The sequence below is a fragment of the Rhinoderma darwinii genome, chromosome 3 (assembly GCF_050947455.1).
Source record: "Rhinoderma darwinii isolate aRhiDar2 chromosome 3, aRhiDar2.hap1, whole genome shotgun sequence".
In the NCBI taxonomy this organism is placed as follows: Eukaryota; Metazoa; Chordata; class Amphibia; order Anura; family Rhinodermatidae; genus Rhinoderma; species Rhinoderma darwinii.
The window spans coordinates 148,960,172-148,976,404 of record NC_134689.1 but is presented as its reverse complement, the minus strand read 5'-3'; the positions used below and the strand labels follow the sequence as shown (position 1 = coordinate 148,976,404).

The following is a 16,233-nucleotide window of genomic DNA, read 5'->3' as shown; positions in this document are numbered from 1 at the left end:
GACTTCTGTAGAATTGTTTTTTTTATTCACCCTAAATTTCAGTATAAATGCCGATTCGTCACTGTTAAGTCAGTTTCTGAATGACAAATTTGCATACTCCGTTTTATTCTTAAATTACAATATATTATGTTATATAACTAAAGAATATATAATAAGCGTTAACGATCACACTATCTAGAATTTTCTGCTCTGGATACAAATAAATGTTCAATCGTAAGGCCAAATGCACACAATGCATATTACATGTGGATTTACCATGCATATATTAGTGCAGGCAAATCCGCAGCATAATACAGTACCAGCAAAGTAAGGCTAAGTTCACATCTTGTTTTCGCTGTACGTCTGACGTGCAAGTTTTGACATGAAAAAAAGAGTGTCAAAACGTGTACCACAGTTTTCTATGGTGAGGACGGATGCCCTAATGGTGTAGTTTGTGCATACGTTTTGTGTGCTTACGTTCTCTCCTATCTTTTTCCATGTCCTGAAAAGCATAGTCTACTACGCTTTTCAGTACTTTTCCAAAACCTATACATTTTTATTTGTATTGAAGTCAATTGCGACGTATGGACGACATTTGCAATCGTAAACCCTACGCTTACATACGTAAAACTTATACGTTTTTCTCACCATATATGGGAAATCTTGACTTTACAAAGTTTGATTTAGCTCAAGAACAAAAAAAGTATACATTTTTATAAGCAAGAACAGACACAAACAAATAAAAACATATACGACATATACTACAAAAACGTAAGAGTATGTTACAAATGCATAAGGTTTTGTAACTTTAAAAACGTATACGTCGTCGTATACCACAAACGTGTGCACAAAACGAGATGTGAACTTAGCCTAGATGTGATTTCAAGAAGTCTCCGCTACATCTTTCTGATTTTTTCTGCATGGAAATTGACCTTTGGTGCGTATTTTAAAATCCGCAGCAAGTCAATTTTCTAGAGTTTCCGCTTCCGAATTTCATCTGACTAGTTTAAAAAAAAAATGCACCAAAATCTGCAGCATAAAAACTTTCCTATTTCCGCATCAAAATGTCAAAACTACAACTAAAAACACATAAAAAACACACTAGGCTTTATTCAGATGAACGTAAATCTCATCCCACGGCCGTCACATGGATGCGTGTATTTCAATGGGACTGTTCACACGGCCGTTGTTTTAACGGACTGTGTGAAGGGCCCATGAAAAAAATAGGACATGTCCTATTTTCAACTGTTTTCACGGATCCCTCAATAGACTCAAGTCTATGAGGGATCCGTAAAAACGAGTCCCGCATGGGTGCGAATAGAATGTGAAAAACGGTCGTTTTTCACGTCCGAGCTTACACTGATTTATCAAAATAAAGCCTTATACCCTTACTACCGTTCTCCATAGATATGGGTGGCTTTCAGGTTATAAAACTAATACCTCTAAGATGGAAGCGCTCCCTCTTAATGTCCCACAACAAGAACTAGTGCTCCTCAAGCACAACTACACCTACAACTGGAAGGAGGCCTCCCTGACTTACTTGAGAGTCCAGCTCACTCTCTCTTACACATCTGTTTACAAGGCTAATTTCCCTCCTCTTTTTGTTGAGTTGCGTAGACTTATGGCCAAGTGGGGTACTCTCCCCATGTCCTTTTTTGGACACATTGCAGCGGTCAAAATGACCCTGCTCCCTAAACTATTGTACTTCTTTGAGACCCTACCAGTGGCAGTACCTATGGGGGAACTGAGGGCAATGCAGTTTTCCATCCTCAGGTTCATATGGCACTCCAGCAGACATAGAATCCCGAAATCTGTTTTATTGTCTGGTCGATCTGCAGGGGGGTTGTCTGTTCCTGACGTTGTGAAGTACTACTGGGCGTGCCATCTTCGCCGCATTCCCTGTTGGGTGCATCTTCGGGCCTACAACAAGTGGACGGAAATGGATAAATTGTGGATGGCCCCTGTTCATCCTAACTCTTTATTACGGGGAGATCCGCTGGCCCTTCCTTCTTCGTCTCTGTTGGATCCTATGCGCTTTCAACGGGAAGTGTGGGAAGCTTGCAAAAAACGCTTTCGTTTGGCGTCGGGTTGTCTGCCCTTGACCTCGGTACTATATACTCCCACTATTCCCCCCTCCCTTTTGTCTTTCTCCTTGTGTCCTGTCTTGTCTGATTGGATTTTCTAATATGTCAATTGGACTGTATGGCCTGCCCATACATCCTTATGTCTTGTGTGTATTTTGAAAACTTTTCAATAAAAATACAGTTGAAACCAAAATAAAGCCTTCGGTGCGGATTTTACCTGCGGAATTATCTGCGATTACCTGCAGTTTTAATGTCGATTTTCTGCACCAAATTTCTGCAACGTGTGCATGTAACCTTAGGGCAGGTTCCCACGGGTCGGATAAGCTGCGCCATTTTTGTGCTGCGGTTTTTCAGCCGGAATTTCTGCTGCGGAAAGCAGCATAGAAAAAAAAATGTTTACACTTACCCCTCCCTCTTTTTTTTTCTGCAGCGTGAGCAGTAGATTTTCTAAATCTCATTCACTTTGCTGCTACTCTAAATGCTGCAGAATTTCCACAGAGAATTCCATTGTGGAGTTTACACTACGTGGGAACCCAGCCTTAGGCTTCGTTCACATCTGCGTCGGAGTACCGTTCACTGATTCCGTCAGACCTTTCCGTCAGGGGAACCCATGAACGGAAACCAAATGGAGACTACAGCTTTCCGTTTGCATTACCATTGATTTCAATGGTAATGCTTCCGTTGCTAATAGTTGCTAAACGTTTGTCTCCATTCCGTAAAGTTTCTGTTTTTTTTGGGGAATCAATAACATAGTGCGTTTTTCAATGCGGCTTCATGCTGCGGGTTTTGGTGCGTTTTTCTTTATAACTAGTCATACAATCCGCAAGCGGAAACATAAGATAAACTGACATGCTGTGGATTTTAAAATAAACAGTGCAGGTCAATTTACGTGCGGAGAAAAAAAACGCAGCGTCTACATGAGATTTCTTAAAAACTCTTTGGCTTTGCTGGTACAGTATTACCCTAAGGATTTGCCGCACACAAACACTCGCGGCAAATCCACACGAAATACACATCAAGTGCATTCAGCCTAAGACTACATGCGCAGGTTTCTGAATTTGGTGCAGAAAATCCACATCAAAATCGCAGGTTATTCCACAGGTAAAATCCACACCTAAGGGTATGTGCACACACAAAATCAAAAACGTCTGAATATACAGAGCTGTTTTCAAGGGAAAACAGCTCCTGATTTTCAGACGTTTTTTAAGCCACTCACGATTTTCGCTGCGTTTTTTTACGGCTGTTTTTGTATCTGTTTTTCTATAGAGTCAATGAAAAACGGCTCCAAAAACATCCCAAGAAGTGACATGCATCGCGGACGTCTTTTTACGTGTCGTTTTTGGAAAATGAGGTGTAAAAAAACACCCTGTCGAAGCAGAATGCCGTATTTCCCATTGAAATCAATGGGCAGATGTTTGTAGGCGTTCTGCTTCAGTTTTTTCATGTGTTTTGCGAGGCGTAAACGCCCCGAAATACGCCTGAAAACACTGCGTGTGCACATACCCTAATAGTGCGTTTTTTTACGCGTTTTTAGTGGCGTTTTTTTATGCTGTTAGTTTTTTCAATGGGAAGAGGGTCATGTGACACATCAAACTTATCGAGAATTTCACAAGAAAAACAATGGTGTGCTTGGTTTTAACATTACTTTATTCTTTCATGAGTTATTTACAAGTTTCTGACCACTTATAAAATATGTTCAAAGTGCTGCCCATTGTGTTGGATTGTCAATGCAACCCTCTTCTCCCACTCTTCACACACTGATAGCAACACCGCAGAAGAAATGCTAGCACAGGCTTCCAGTATCCGTAGTTTCAGTTGCTGCACATCTCATATCTTCACAGCATAGACAATTGCCTTCAGATGACCCCAAAGATAAAAGTCTAAGGGGGTCAGATCGGGAGACCTAGGGGGCCATTCAACTGGCCCACGACGACCAATCCACTTTCTAGGAAACTATTCATCTAGGAATGCTCGGGCAGCACTTTGAACAGATTTTATAAGTGGTCAGAAACTTGTAAATAACTCATGAAAGAATAAAGTAACGTTAAAACCAAGCACACCATTTTTTTTCTTGTGAAATTCTCGATAAGTTTGATGTGTCACATGACCCTCTTCCCATTGAAAAATCTAAAGTTGGATACAAAATGGCCGACTTCAAAATGGCCGCCATGGTCAACACCCAGCTTGAAAAGTTTCCCCCCTCCCATATACTAATGTGCCACAAAAAGGAAGTTAATATCACCAACCATTCCCATTTTATTTAGGTGTATCCATATAAATGGCCCACCCTGTACAGGGGACACTGGTGCTATTTACAGGAGCAGTGTGGCACTATCTACAGGGGACACTGGTGCTATCTACATGGGCATTGTGGCACTATGTGGGCTGTGTGGCACTATCTACAATGGGCACTGTGTCACTACGTGGGCACTGGCACTTTATATGTGGGTACTATGTTACTTTATATGTGGGCACTGGTACTATGTGGGCACTCTGGCAATATCTACAATGGGCACTGACACTATGTGGGCACTGTGGTACTATGTGGGCACTGGCCCTATGTAGGCATTATCTACATTGGGAACTGTGCCACTATCTACAGAGACATTGCAATACTATCTACATGGGCACTGTGGTGTTTTAAGGGGGTTGGGACAAAAAAAAAACTGACAAATGAATTCCATCCTTTTTTGTAACGGCAGACGCACTGGAAATGGATGAAAATTTAGAGACACACTGATGCAAAATGGCCATTAAAAACTGACAGTTGATCAGTTTTTAATGGCAATTTTTTTTCACTGTTGTGTGAATGAAGCCTTACTCCTGTTTTTCCATGAGCAAATAAAATGTATATGTATGCTATGCACTGACATTGTGTGTGCATAAAACTCCCTTCACATTTGTTAAAGCTGTCCACACCTGTTTCCTTTCTGGGAGGGGATCAGGAGATAAGTAATATCCCAAAGACTGAGTGACCTGCAAAGGAAAGTTCAAGGGGTCTGCGGTCGGTGAAAAATTATGATTACGTGTTGCTCTGGCTTCCTGAGCATGATAGTGATGATATTTAATCTTTCTTTAAGATAAGAAGTGAAAGCAAAAACAAGTATAAATCATACTGTAGCACCCAAGTACTTCACCATTTCATCACTCTGTGTTATGGAGAAGGGATATTCGTTTCATTACTGACACATGTTATCATCTGAAAAAAAGTGAACACATGAAATGTCTGGAGATATTTATAGGAATGCAAATGAAAATGCTAATAGGAAAACAGTGAGCACTAAAAGAATACCGAATGTATGCGTAGCTTTTTAGAAAGTAATATACGATCTTACTCCATCTGCAGAGAATTTGTATGTTTCTATGACTTTCTATGAGTTGCTCTAGTTTTACATTCAAAAAACAAAGATAAGTTAATTGGCTTCCTAGCAAATTACCTTTGGCTAGGGGACTTAGAGTGTGAGCTTTAAAGAGGCTCTGTCACCAGATTATAAGTGCCCTATCTCCTAGATAATGTGATTGGCGCTGTAATGTAGGTAACAGCAGTGTTTTTTACTTAGAAAAACGATCATTTTAGACGGAGCTATGACCTATTTTAGCTTTACGCTAATTACTCAATCGCGACACGGTACTCCCTGAGCTGGGGCCCGCATGCCCCCAGCTCACATACTGTAAACCAGGACAGCCGTGGCCCCTGCCACGGCTGTCCCCCCAGGCAGCCGCCGGACCGCCGTCCAGCTTTCGTGACTGCCCAGGCCCAAAACATCCTGGGGACCTGCCGTATAACAAGTGTCCCCCCACTTGCGAGTTCACCCCGCCGTATAGCTAGTGGTAAACTCGCCGTGGTCCACCACCAAAACCGCTCTTAGCAGGGGTGCAGTGCCATGATCCGATCCGGCTTTACATCACATCACATAACATTGCATAGCATAACATTTCCTTCTCCTGGTAAGTACTGCCTTACCTCTCTCTGCTTCTGCCCTTATAAACCCTTACACCGCCACCCCCTCCCCTCTCGCTCATTACTTATGCGCTCACCTAGCTTTTCCTATCATCACTCCCCTTTCTTACACTTATCTCCAAGTGAACAAAGAGTTCACCCTCCTCCCCCAGACATGCTGGTGCCGTTGGCCATGCGGCCAGCACCATTTTATAACCCCTGCTCCACCTAACCACCTTTATCAGAGACGCCCTGGCGCCCTTTATGCTTCCTCGGGCCTAGTCGTCCCTCGTCCCTAATTCTAGGTAGCAGCAGTTCCATGGGGATACAGTTGACATTTATTTTACATTTGTTTTTGGACAATACGCATGACATTTTGTTGCCAGAATCCACCAAACATCCAATGTCTTTGGGGAAAGCCCATAGGGACTACTGATCTAAGATAAACAGTGCTAGAGGAGGCATAGGCATTTTTTCCCTGGGCGGCTTTTGGCTGCTTGAAGGGAAAAAACATCATGTTCTTTCCCGTTTCTGAGTGTTTTTCATGGGGTTCTTTCCTGCAGTCCTTGCATTAGCTTCAATGGCTGCAGGCAAAAAATGCAGAAAAATAAGCGCAGACCGTTTAACATCTGCCTGAATATTCCTGAAGGACTTCTGAGGCAGATTTAACCCTCCTGAACAAGGCCTAACGATCCCAGTGCCCGTGTCTCCATCACATGACCATGGCCAAAAATGTATCCACTAGAAGTAAAAAATTAAGGTTCCTACTGAATAACAGCAAGCAGAGATCTTGAAACCGGTGATAAATTAATACAGAAAGTATAATGCAAAATTGTATAACTTTTAATTGTACAATAAATGATATTAATTTGCTTAAACCGGACAAACCCTTTAAACTCCTTACTACAGAAGAAATAACATACCAGTTCAGCTAAACCAAAAATATCTCGCATATTAGTAGAGGAATCCTGGAATGTAACTGTCAGCTGAATGATCTTTGGTCAGCGTAAAATACACAGTAAGGGTCAGTTCGCACGTAAATACTGTGGATTTTTTGCAATGGAATAAGTTGCAGAAAATCCGCAGCAAATACATTAGCAGCAAAGTGAATGAGATAAACCAAATCTCATCCACACGCTGTGTAAATACTGCAAAACCACTCAGAAATTGACCTGCGGTGCGGAATTTTATTCCACAGCATGTCAATTGTATTTGTGTAAACGCTGCTTATTTGTTGCGGGTTTTCCTCATTGAATTCCTTCCAATGGAGAGGTAAAAACCTGCAACAAATAGCAGTTGCTGCGTTTTCTGAAGCTGGTTCAAGCGATCCCGCCGCAAAAAAACGCAACTAATACTTACCCAGGAGTACTGCAGTTTTCTGCAGCGGACATTCCGGGTGAAAAACTGCACCACAGTTTGGTGCGTTTTTTCGCCCGGAATTCCATGTAGCACACAGGGTGGCTACACTGTGTGTTTATAGGCAGCGTATCCGCTCTTTGTGACCTTTGTGACCTCTTAGGCCCCATGCACACGACCGTAGATTTCGTCCCTAATTACGGACCCATTAATTACTGTCACGATCTGTGGGTATGTAGACCCACTGGGCTGTACCGCCGTAGCAGGATAGTAGCTGGCTAAACAGTGTACCCAAGTCAAGGTGCATATAGTCCAAGCACAAGGGTACCTGTAGTAGTTCAGACAGTAGCAACGGCTAGGCTAGCAACTTTGGCAGAAGACACCAGGAGTGGTGTAACACAGCAGGTGTGACTGATGGCACAACATGACTCCAACTTTCTAAGGCACAGGAACAAGGTAGCACGGGATACAGGATACAGGTAGCAGGTATGGCAACAGGATAACACTAAGGGACCATTTGCAAGATTAACACGGGTAAACACAACAACGCTCAGGCAATGAGTGAACGGGCAGAGCCCCTTTTATAGTCCAGGGTGATCATGGACTAATTAGAAACTCTTTTCATATGCGCACACTGGCCCTTTTAAGGCCAGGCGTGATCACCCTATGGGACCCAGTGAAGCAAGGCGGAAGTGAGTGCTGGCGTCTCCTAGGAAGGAGATGCAGGCCAGCGCTCACAGAGTCATAGCCACGGCCGTCGAGGGGTGAGTAGGAACGACGGTCCGCAGCCATGGCCGTTACAATTACTATGGCCGACGGACACTTTCGCCTGTATTTAGAGGAAGGGGTCTGTGCCATAGAAACCTTCCGTAAAAAAAAATCCTGGTAGACGGCTGCTTTGACTCTGGACTTGATGTAAAACAGTAGAACAACACTGTTGCTCAGTGGTCCAAAGTCCTGTTATCAGATGAAAGTAAATTTTGCATTTCATTTGGAAATCAAGGTCCCAGAGTCTGGAGGAAGAGTAGAGAGGCATCAATCCAAGTTGCTTGCGGTCCAGTGTGAAGTTTCCACAGTCAGTGATGGTTTGGGGAGCCATGTCATCTGCTGGTGTTGGCCGTCTACCAGGAAATTCTAGAACACTTCATGCTTGCCTCTGCTGACAAGCTTTGTGGAGATGCCAATTTCATTTTCCAGCAAGACTTGGCACCTGTCCACACTGCCAAAAGTACCAATACCTGGTGTAATAACCACAGTATCACTGCGCTTGATTGGCCAGCAAACTCGCCTGACTTAAGCCCCATAGAGAATCTATGGGGTATCGTCAAGAGGAAGATGAGAGGCATCAGACGCAACAATGCAGATGAGCTGAAGGCCACTATCAAAGCAACCTGGGCTTCCATAACACCTCAGCAGTGCCACAGGCTGATCTCCTCCATTCCACGCCGCATTGATGCAGTAATTCATGCAAAAGGAGCCCCGACCAAGTATTGAGGGCATATACTGTACAGACTTTTCAGTAGGACAACATTTTGGTATTAAAAATCATTTTTGAAATTGGGTTTATATAATATTCTCATTTTCTGAGACACTAAATTTTTGGTTTTCAGTAACTGTTAGCCATAATCATCAACATTAAAATAAAAAAATGCTGGAAATAGATCACTGTGTGTGTAATGAATCTATATAATATATGAATCTAATTCATTGAGAAGGACTAGTATAGTCATCTAAATGCATGTTATCTGCAGAATATTTAAGAGTCTTTGGAATACAAAAAACAAATGTTAAGTGTATTTAATTAAAAAAAAAAAAAGAATAATTTTTATTAAATGTTTGTTTTTTCCTTTTTGGGCAGTGCTTAAAGTAAAGATATTGTCAGCTCATGATAGGGGCTCCCATGCTGAAGTGAATGTGAAAATTAAAAAGGTTTTGAAAATGACAAAATTGAAGATTCCACATGGAAAGAGGACACTGTATCCAGAATCATGGACAAATCGGGGCTGTACCTGTCCCATCCTAAACCCTGGTATATTACAATCTTGCCTATCACTTGATTGTTGTGTCATACTGGACATATTCGCAAATTACAAATGTGTTTTTGCTGTCACCAAATGCCTTTTGAATTAATTTGTCTATAGTTACTTTATATGAATAGTTAAGGAAAGAATAGACATAAAAACAGATGGTTGTAGAATGCCCAATCAAAGATCACATCACTGTAATAAAATGCATCTTGCGCTCGAAGGGCAAGCATTTAGAAATTCTGCAATTGTAAGGCTTAGAAGATCAGTCCTATAGCTCTAATTCCTGAATGGAGTGTAAATGCTAATGACCGTATTAGAACATTGCTTCCCAAACTGTAGCGCCCCCTGGTTGTTGAGGCGCAGCTGGAGAGGCAGTTTTGACAGAAGTGATTATAATCGGCACAGCCTTTTTTCTGGCTGCACCAATGTCTAGTTTAGCTACATAACTGACTCTTTGTGTGCTGTTTTTAACCCCTTAAGGCCCGAGACATTTTTTATTTTTTCGTTTTTCACTCCCCACGTTTCAAGAGCCATAACTTTTTTATTTTTCCGTCAATGGAGCGGTGTGGGGGCTTATTATTTGCGGGAGGAGTTGTAGTTTCTAATGGCACCATTTAGTACCATATAATGCACTGGGAAAGTGAAAAAAAAATTCTTTGTGGGCTGAAATTGGAAAAAACTGCGATTCCTACATTTTATTTTTTGGGTTTACGTTTTTACGGCTTTCACCGTGCGGTAAAAATGACAACTGAACTTTATTCTGCGGGCCAACACGATTACGGTGATACCAAATTGATATAGTTTTTTTTTATATATTATTACTTTTAAAAAGAAGAAACCTTTTTGTTAAAAAAAAAAAATTGTATTCCGAGAGCCATAACTTTTTTATTTTTCCATGCATTCAGTGGTGTGAGGGCTTAATTTTTTGCGGGACGAGCTGTAGTTTTTATTGGTACCATTTTTTGGTACATTCAACTTTTTGATCACTATTTGTTACATATTTTTTTGCCAGCTAAAGTGACCAAAAAAAGCGATTTTGGCGGTTTACATTTTTTGGTTTTTACTGCGTTCACTGTGCGAGTTAAATAATGGTATATTGTAATAGTTTGGACTTTTACGGACGCAGCGATACCAGTTTTGTTTATTTTTTACATTTAGAGGGAAAATGGTAAAATGGGAATATTTTTTATTTTTTTTCACTACTAATAACTTTATTAAACTTTTTTTTTTACACAATTTATTAGTCCCCCTAGGGGACTTAAACCAGCGATCTATAACGCCTCAGTTGCTGCGGTCGCGATTGACAGCGACATTTGAGGGATTAAACGGCCAGGAACAGCGCGATCGTTGTTTCCGGCCGTTAGTCTGGGCTGTCATCTGTAAAACACAGCTGACACCCGCAGGGTATGGAGGGCGCTCAGCCCGTGAGTGCCCTCCATACCTCCCTATGACACTTATCACGTGCATGTACGTGATAACGCGTCAAGGGGTTAATGAGTTCAGTAGGCAAGAATAAATTGAGATCAATTTATAGTTTTGGCAAGGGCATGGACTATGTTTTGGCTGGTGAGGCCCAAGTAGAAAAAGTTTCTGTATTAGAAAATTAATGCTTAAACCATTCCCTACTCTGGGATAATATGTACCTCAAAAGAGAAGCTACAAAAGTGCCATGTTTATGCAAAGTTATACATAAATGCTTGGTACTTGTCAGACATGTATTTTAACTGCACCCCTTTATACAGCACATCATGGCTTCACATAAATGGGCACTCACATATTATACATTTATGGCATTTCCACAAGATATGCCATAAATACGTGACAAGTGCGGTTTTCACCTCTGGGACCCTCACCTATAGGGAGAACGGGCTCCTGTAAAATGTAAAAGTTGACATCTAAATAAGACTATAACTATAGAAACAACTGAAGGATTCATGAAAGAAGTCTAATATGTGGTTATACTAATTTTTTATTTTATTTTTAGGTCTAGAATATCTAGTGGCTGGATATGAAGATGTGCGTACGGGTCGTCTCATTGTGAACATGAAAAGTTTTGTCCAGCCCTGGAAACCATCCCTTGGCAAGAAAGTAATGGAGATACTAAAAAAAGGCTGCATTTGAGACAACACAAGGCAATCTACTGAAGACAGAAGTAATAAAGTGTTTTTATTGACTTCAGTTTAGTGAAAAAGCACATGAAGATACTATACAGCAAAACCATGCTCCTTACCATCACCTGTATGCATTACAGGTCATATACAGGTGTTTTACAGCCAAATGGTTATGCTCTTCTCTAGCACATTTTCAACATAATAGCTGGTGACTAGACTTAAATGGAATTTCGCAGGTAAGTCAAATTTTGAAAGCAAACGTGGAAACATGTAAGCTAAAGCTTCTACAATCAGCATACAGGAACACTTGAACTATTTGTATTGAGGTAGTGTTCCACACATCCTCCTTAAATGTAAATAGCATTATTAAGAGGCACTTTACTAACTGTTTTTGCATTTCTTTTTTATATTTGTTATACAAGACAATGGTGTTTAGAGCGCTAAAGAACTGAACTGACACTAGAGACACCTTAAAGCAGTTTCTGCTTTTTTATGTTATTTGTTTTCTTTAGATATGTATTTATGTTTTATAGTCATTTCATGTTACCTGAAAAAAAAAGAGAATGGACATTGATATTACGTGTTTTATTCCTCATTAAGCATTGTTCCTTTTTAAATTTTGCTTATAAATGTGAAAGCTAAATCTAATTAGGTTTTTCTTACACTGATGAAATAAAAAATACTTTAATGTAAAACTATAAACAAACTCTACCAAGTGATATTCATTCATTACAATTATTAAGCACAAAATAATAACCATTTTCCCATTACTATTAGTAAGACGGCCTTAAAAAATGTTTTTACATTGGGGCCCCTTCTGTGTGTTAGGTTACACCTTCACATCATCACCGCTTACAATTTGGGGTTGAGAATTCTCAATTTTTGTTCTGCTGTCCATCTACTTATCCTTTGTAGGAGAGGGGGTTGTTAAAAGCCTTCCCTGGTCTTGTTACCTCTTCCATTATTTGCTAATGTTGCAGAACCTGTAAAAAGGGACAGCCCTGTTTCATTTCCTTCCACCCACTGGGGAAAACCTGAGCTGTGACCCACTGCTCGTGGGACCCCATAGCAACTGCGTAGACTTCCTCTATTGCATCTACTGTAGGCTCTTGACTATGATACACCTAAGTCATCATTTAACTGCCAGATTTTTTTTAATCCATAACTACACACAAGCATTTTGTTGCATAATTCTTTGTTCAACCATAGGCTAATGTGTATTTTACAAAGAATCCGCAGCAGAAATCACTTTGCATTAGATGTGGAATGGAAGTGGATTTGACGAGTATTTTGTCAAATTTCTCATCAAATCCTGAACATGTGAACATAGCCTTAGGGTATGTTCACATGAGGGAATTACGTCCGTAATTGACGGACGTATTTCGGCCGCAAGTACAGGACCGAACACAGATCAGGGAGCCCGGCTCCTAGCATCATACTTATGTACGACGCTAGGAGTCCCTGCCTCGCTGCAGGACAACTGTCCCGTACTGTAATCATGTTTTCAGTACGGGACAGTTGTCCTGCAGCGAGGCAGGGACTCCTAGCGTCGTACATAATTATGATGCTAGGAGCCCGGCTCCCTGCACTGTGTTCGGTCCGGTACTTGCGGCCGAAATACGTCCGTCAATTACGGACGTATTGCCCTCGTGTGCACATACCCTAAGGGTGTGTTCAGACGCTGCAGTTGAGGTGCAGTTAAAACTGTATTTAAAAAAACTCCTCCAAAGAACCCGACATGTCAGGTGTTTGCTAATTGATGCTTCAATTAAATCATCTTTTAAAAACAGCATTTTGTGTTTACTTGGGTTTTGTGACAAATAAGCAATCATAGAAGAAATTCGACAAAAAAATGAGGACCTAAAGGGGTTTTCCCATGAGAGACATGTTTTTTTACATATCCACAGTATATGTCATAAATGTCAGATAAATGTAATTTCCTATATCCAGAATGGGGCCTCCTAAACCCCGTTCTTCCGCTCTGTGTTGCTGCTGAATCTGGTGAATTCCGACCATGAAAAAGTTTATATGGTCGTGAGTTACAAAAACAGCGTAGCTCGCTGAGCTACGCTGTTTTTGTAAGTCCCATAGAACTGAATGGTAGTTGCGGAAACAGCGTAGCTCGCATGTTACGCTTCTTCCGTAAATGCCATTCACTACTATGGGAGTTACGGAAACCAGCTACGCTGTTTTCGTAACTCCAAACCATACAACCAGGAAGTGGCCAGGAGGCAGCGAGATCAGACAAAGCTAGAACGGGGTTTAGGGGGCAGGTTCTAGAGATAGGTACGGGTCCCAGAGATGGGACCCGCATTTATCTGACATTTATGACATATCCTGTGGATATGTCATAAATGTCTCTAATGTGAAAACCCCTTTAAAACTGCTGACAGGTTCCCTTTCAATGAAGATCACTTGTGTGTGTGGTCAAGGTGTTTTTCAGTTATTTTAGTATAAATGCAGTTGTATCTGAAAGGTTCAACTAATGATAAGCCGGTTTCCTGACAAAAACAAGCCATGAAGACAGAATAACACTCAACAAAACTACAAACTCCTGATATCAATTCATTTGTGTTTTACAATTGTAATATATCACTTTGCACAGATTTGTTTTCACTTTTTAATGGAAGAATCTGTTGATCAGTGCCAAATGCTTTTTATTCAATATTGTTACACAATAAAACGTGAAAAAAGTCCGGTATGTGTAATATGTATGTTTTTATAAGCGTTGTATTTACTGTAATATATTAAAAATCAGCCACGTTTGTGTTCTTCATATAATTATTTTTCTTTTATTCGGCATAAATAGCATTTCATAGGTGCTTGATTATCAGACGGTGCAGATGGCACGATGACAGATTCATCCTTTAGATTATTCCAGAGTCCAGTGGCGGCATGCTTTACACCGTTCGTGCCGGCGCTTGGCATTGTGTACAGGGATATTAGGCTCTGTGCAGCTGTTCTACCATAAACCTCCTAATGTACATTTCTTGTGTATCTGGAAGGAATTGATAAGGACACATTTCTTGTGTCTTTATCAATTCCTTCCAGTGGTAGTTTGAGATTCTGTAGTGAGTGACACAAAAAAGGATAGGCGACTTTTATGCACGATGCACTTCTGAGTGCACGATGCACAATGCTGAGCTGTTGTAACTCCTAGTCACTTCCACTTTTCAAAAATAGCTCATAAAGTTAACCGTTGTAGACATAGCATATCAGAAATTTCACAAACTGACTTGTGTCAAAGGTAACATCCTATGACACCATGCCTTGTTTAACTCCTTCAGGACACAGCCTGTTTTGGCCTTCAGGACACAGCCGATTTTTTCAAATCTGAAGTTTAATTTATGTAGGGTAATAACTTTGAAATGCTTTTACCTATCCAAGCGATTCTGAGACTGTTTTCTCGTGACACATTCTACTTTATGTTAGTGAAAAAATTTGGTTGATAAATTCTGTATTTATTTGTGAAAAACATCAAAATTCTGAGAAAAAATTGTATATGCTTCTAAGACAGATAGTAATGCCACACAAAATAGTTACTTTTACTGCATAGTAATAGTTACTAATAGTTAACATTTCCCATATGTCTAATTTGTTTGCATAGTTTTTTTAACATCCTTTTATTTTTCTAGTACGTTACAGGCTTAGAACTTTAGCAGCAATTTCTCACATTTTTAAGAAAATTTCAAAAGGCTATTTTTTCAGGGACCAGTTCAGTTCTGAAGTGGCCTTATTAGAAACCCCCCATAAATCACCCCATTTTAAAAAATGCACCCCTCAAAGTATTCAAAACAGCATTCAGAAAGTTTCTCAACCCTTTAGGCGTTTCACAGAAATTAAAGCAAAGTAACGGTGAAATGTACAAATTTAATTTTTTTTTTACGAAATTCATTATTCATTTTTTATTTTTTGAACCACAGAAGTTTTTAAATGCAACTCTATACTTATTGACCAGATTCTGCAGTTTTTAGAAATATCCCACATGTGGCCCTAGTGTGCCAATGGACTGAAACACAGGCCTCAGAACAAAGGAGCACGTAGTGCATTTTGGGGCCTCCTCTTTATTTAGAATATGTTTTAGGCACCATGTCAGGTTTGAATAGGTCTTGTGGTGCCAAAACAGTGGAAACTTACCAAACGTGACCCCATTTTTGGAAACTACACCGCTCAAGTAATATATCTAGCAGTATAGTTAGCATTTTGACCACACAGGTTATTTGATAAATTTAATGGAATTAGTCTGTCAAAATTAAAATCTACTTTTTTTTCTGAAAAAACGTAGAAATTTTTAATTTTTAAAAGGAATAAAGGAGGAAAAAGAACCCCAACATTTGCAAAGCAATTTCTCCCGACTACGTCAATACCCCATATGTGGCAATGAACTGCTGTATGGACCCAGGGCTCTGAAGGGAAGGAGCCCCGTTTGGATTTTGGAGCGCAGATTTTGCTGGACTTGTTTTTGGTGCCATGTCGTGTTTGCAACGCCCTGGAGGGACAAAAACCGTGGAAATCCCCCAAAAAAGACCCCATTTTGGAAACTACACCCCTCAAGGAATTCTTCTACGTGGATAGTCAGCATTTTGACCCCACAGTTCTTTTGCAGAGAATTTAGTGGAATTAGGCCGTGAAAATGAAAACCTACTTTCACCCTTTCACATTTGGCAGCACCCTTGGAGAGACATCCCATTTGCTGGACAGGAAGCCTGATGATATAAAAAGGACACACCTCTCCA

The 16,233-nt window shown here is 40.6% G+C and overlaps 1 protein-coding gene across 2 annotated transcripts in view; it reads left to right on the top strand.

Moving 5' to 3' along the window:
* Positions 1-12,880, top strand: part of NTN4 (netrin 4) — a 341,311-nt gene extending 328,431 nt beyond the window's left edge. For both annotated transcript variants that reach the window (XM_075856856.1, XM_075856857.1), the window contains 2 exons: positions 9,218-9,388; positions 11,371-12,880. In XM_075856856.1, the coding sequence (XP_075712971.1) occupies positions 9,218-9,388; positions 11,371-11,507 (308 nt within the window). In that variant the 3' untranslated portion in view covers positions 11,508-12,880. The remainder of the gene's footprint in view (positions 1-9,217; positions 9,389-11,370) is intronic.
* Positions 12,881-16,233: the final 3,353 nt, after the last annotated feature.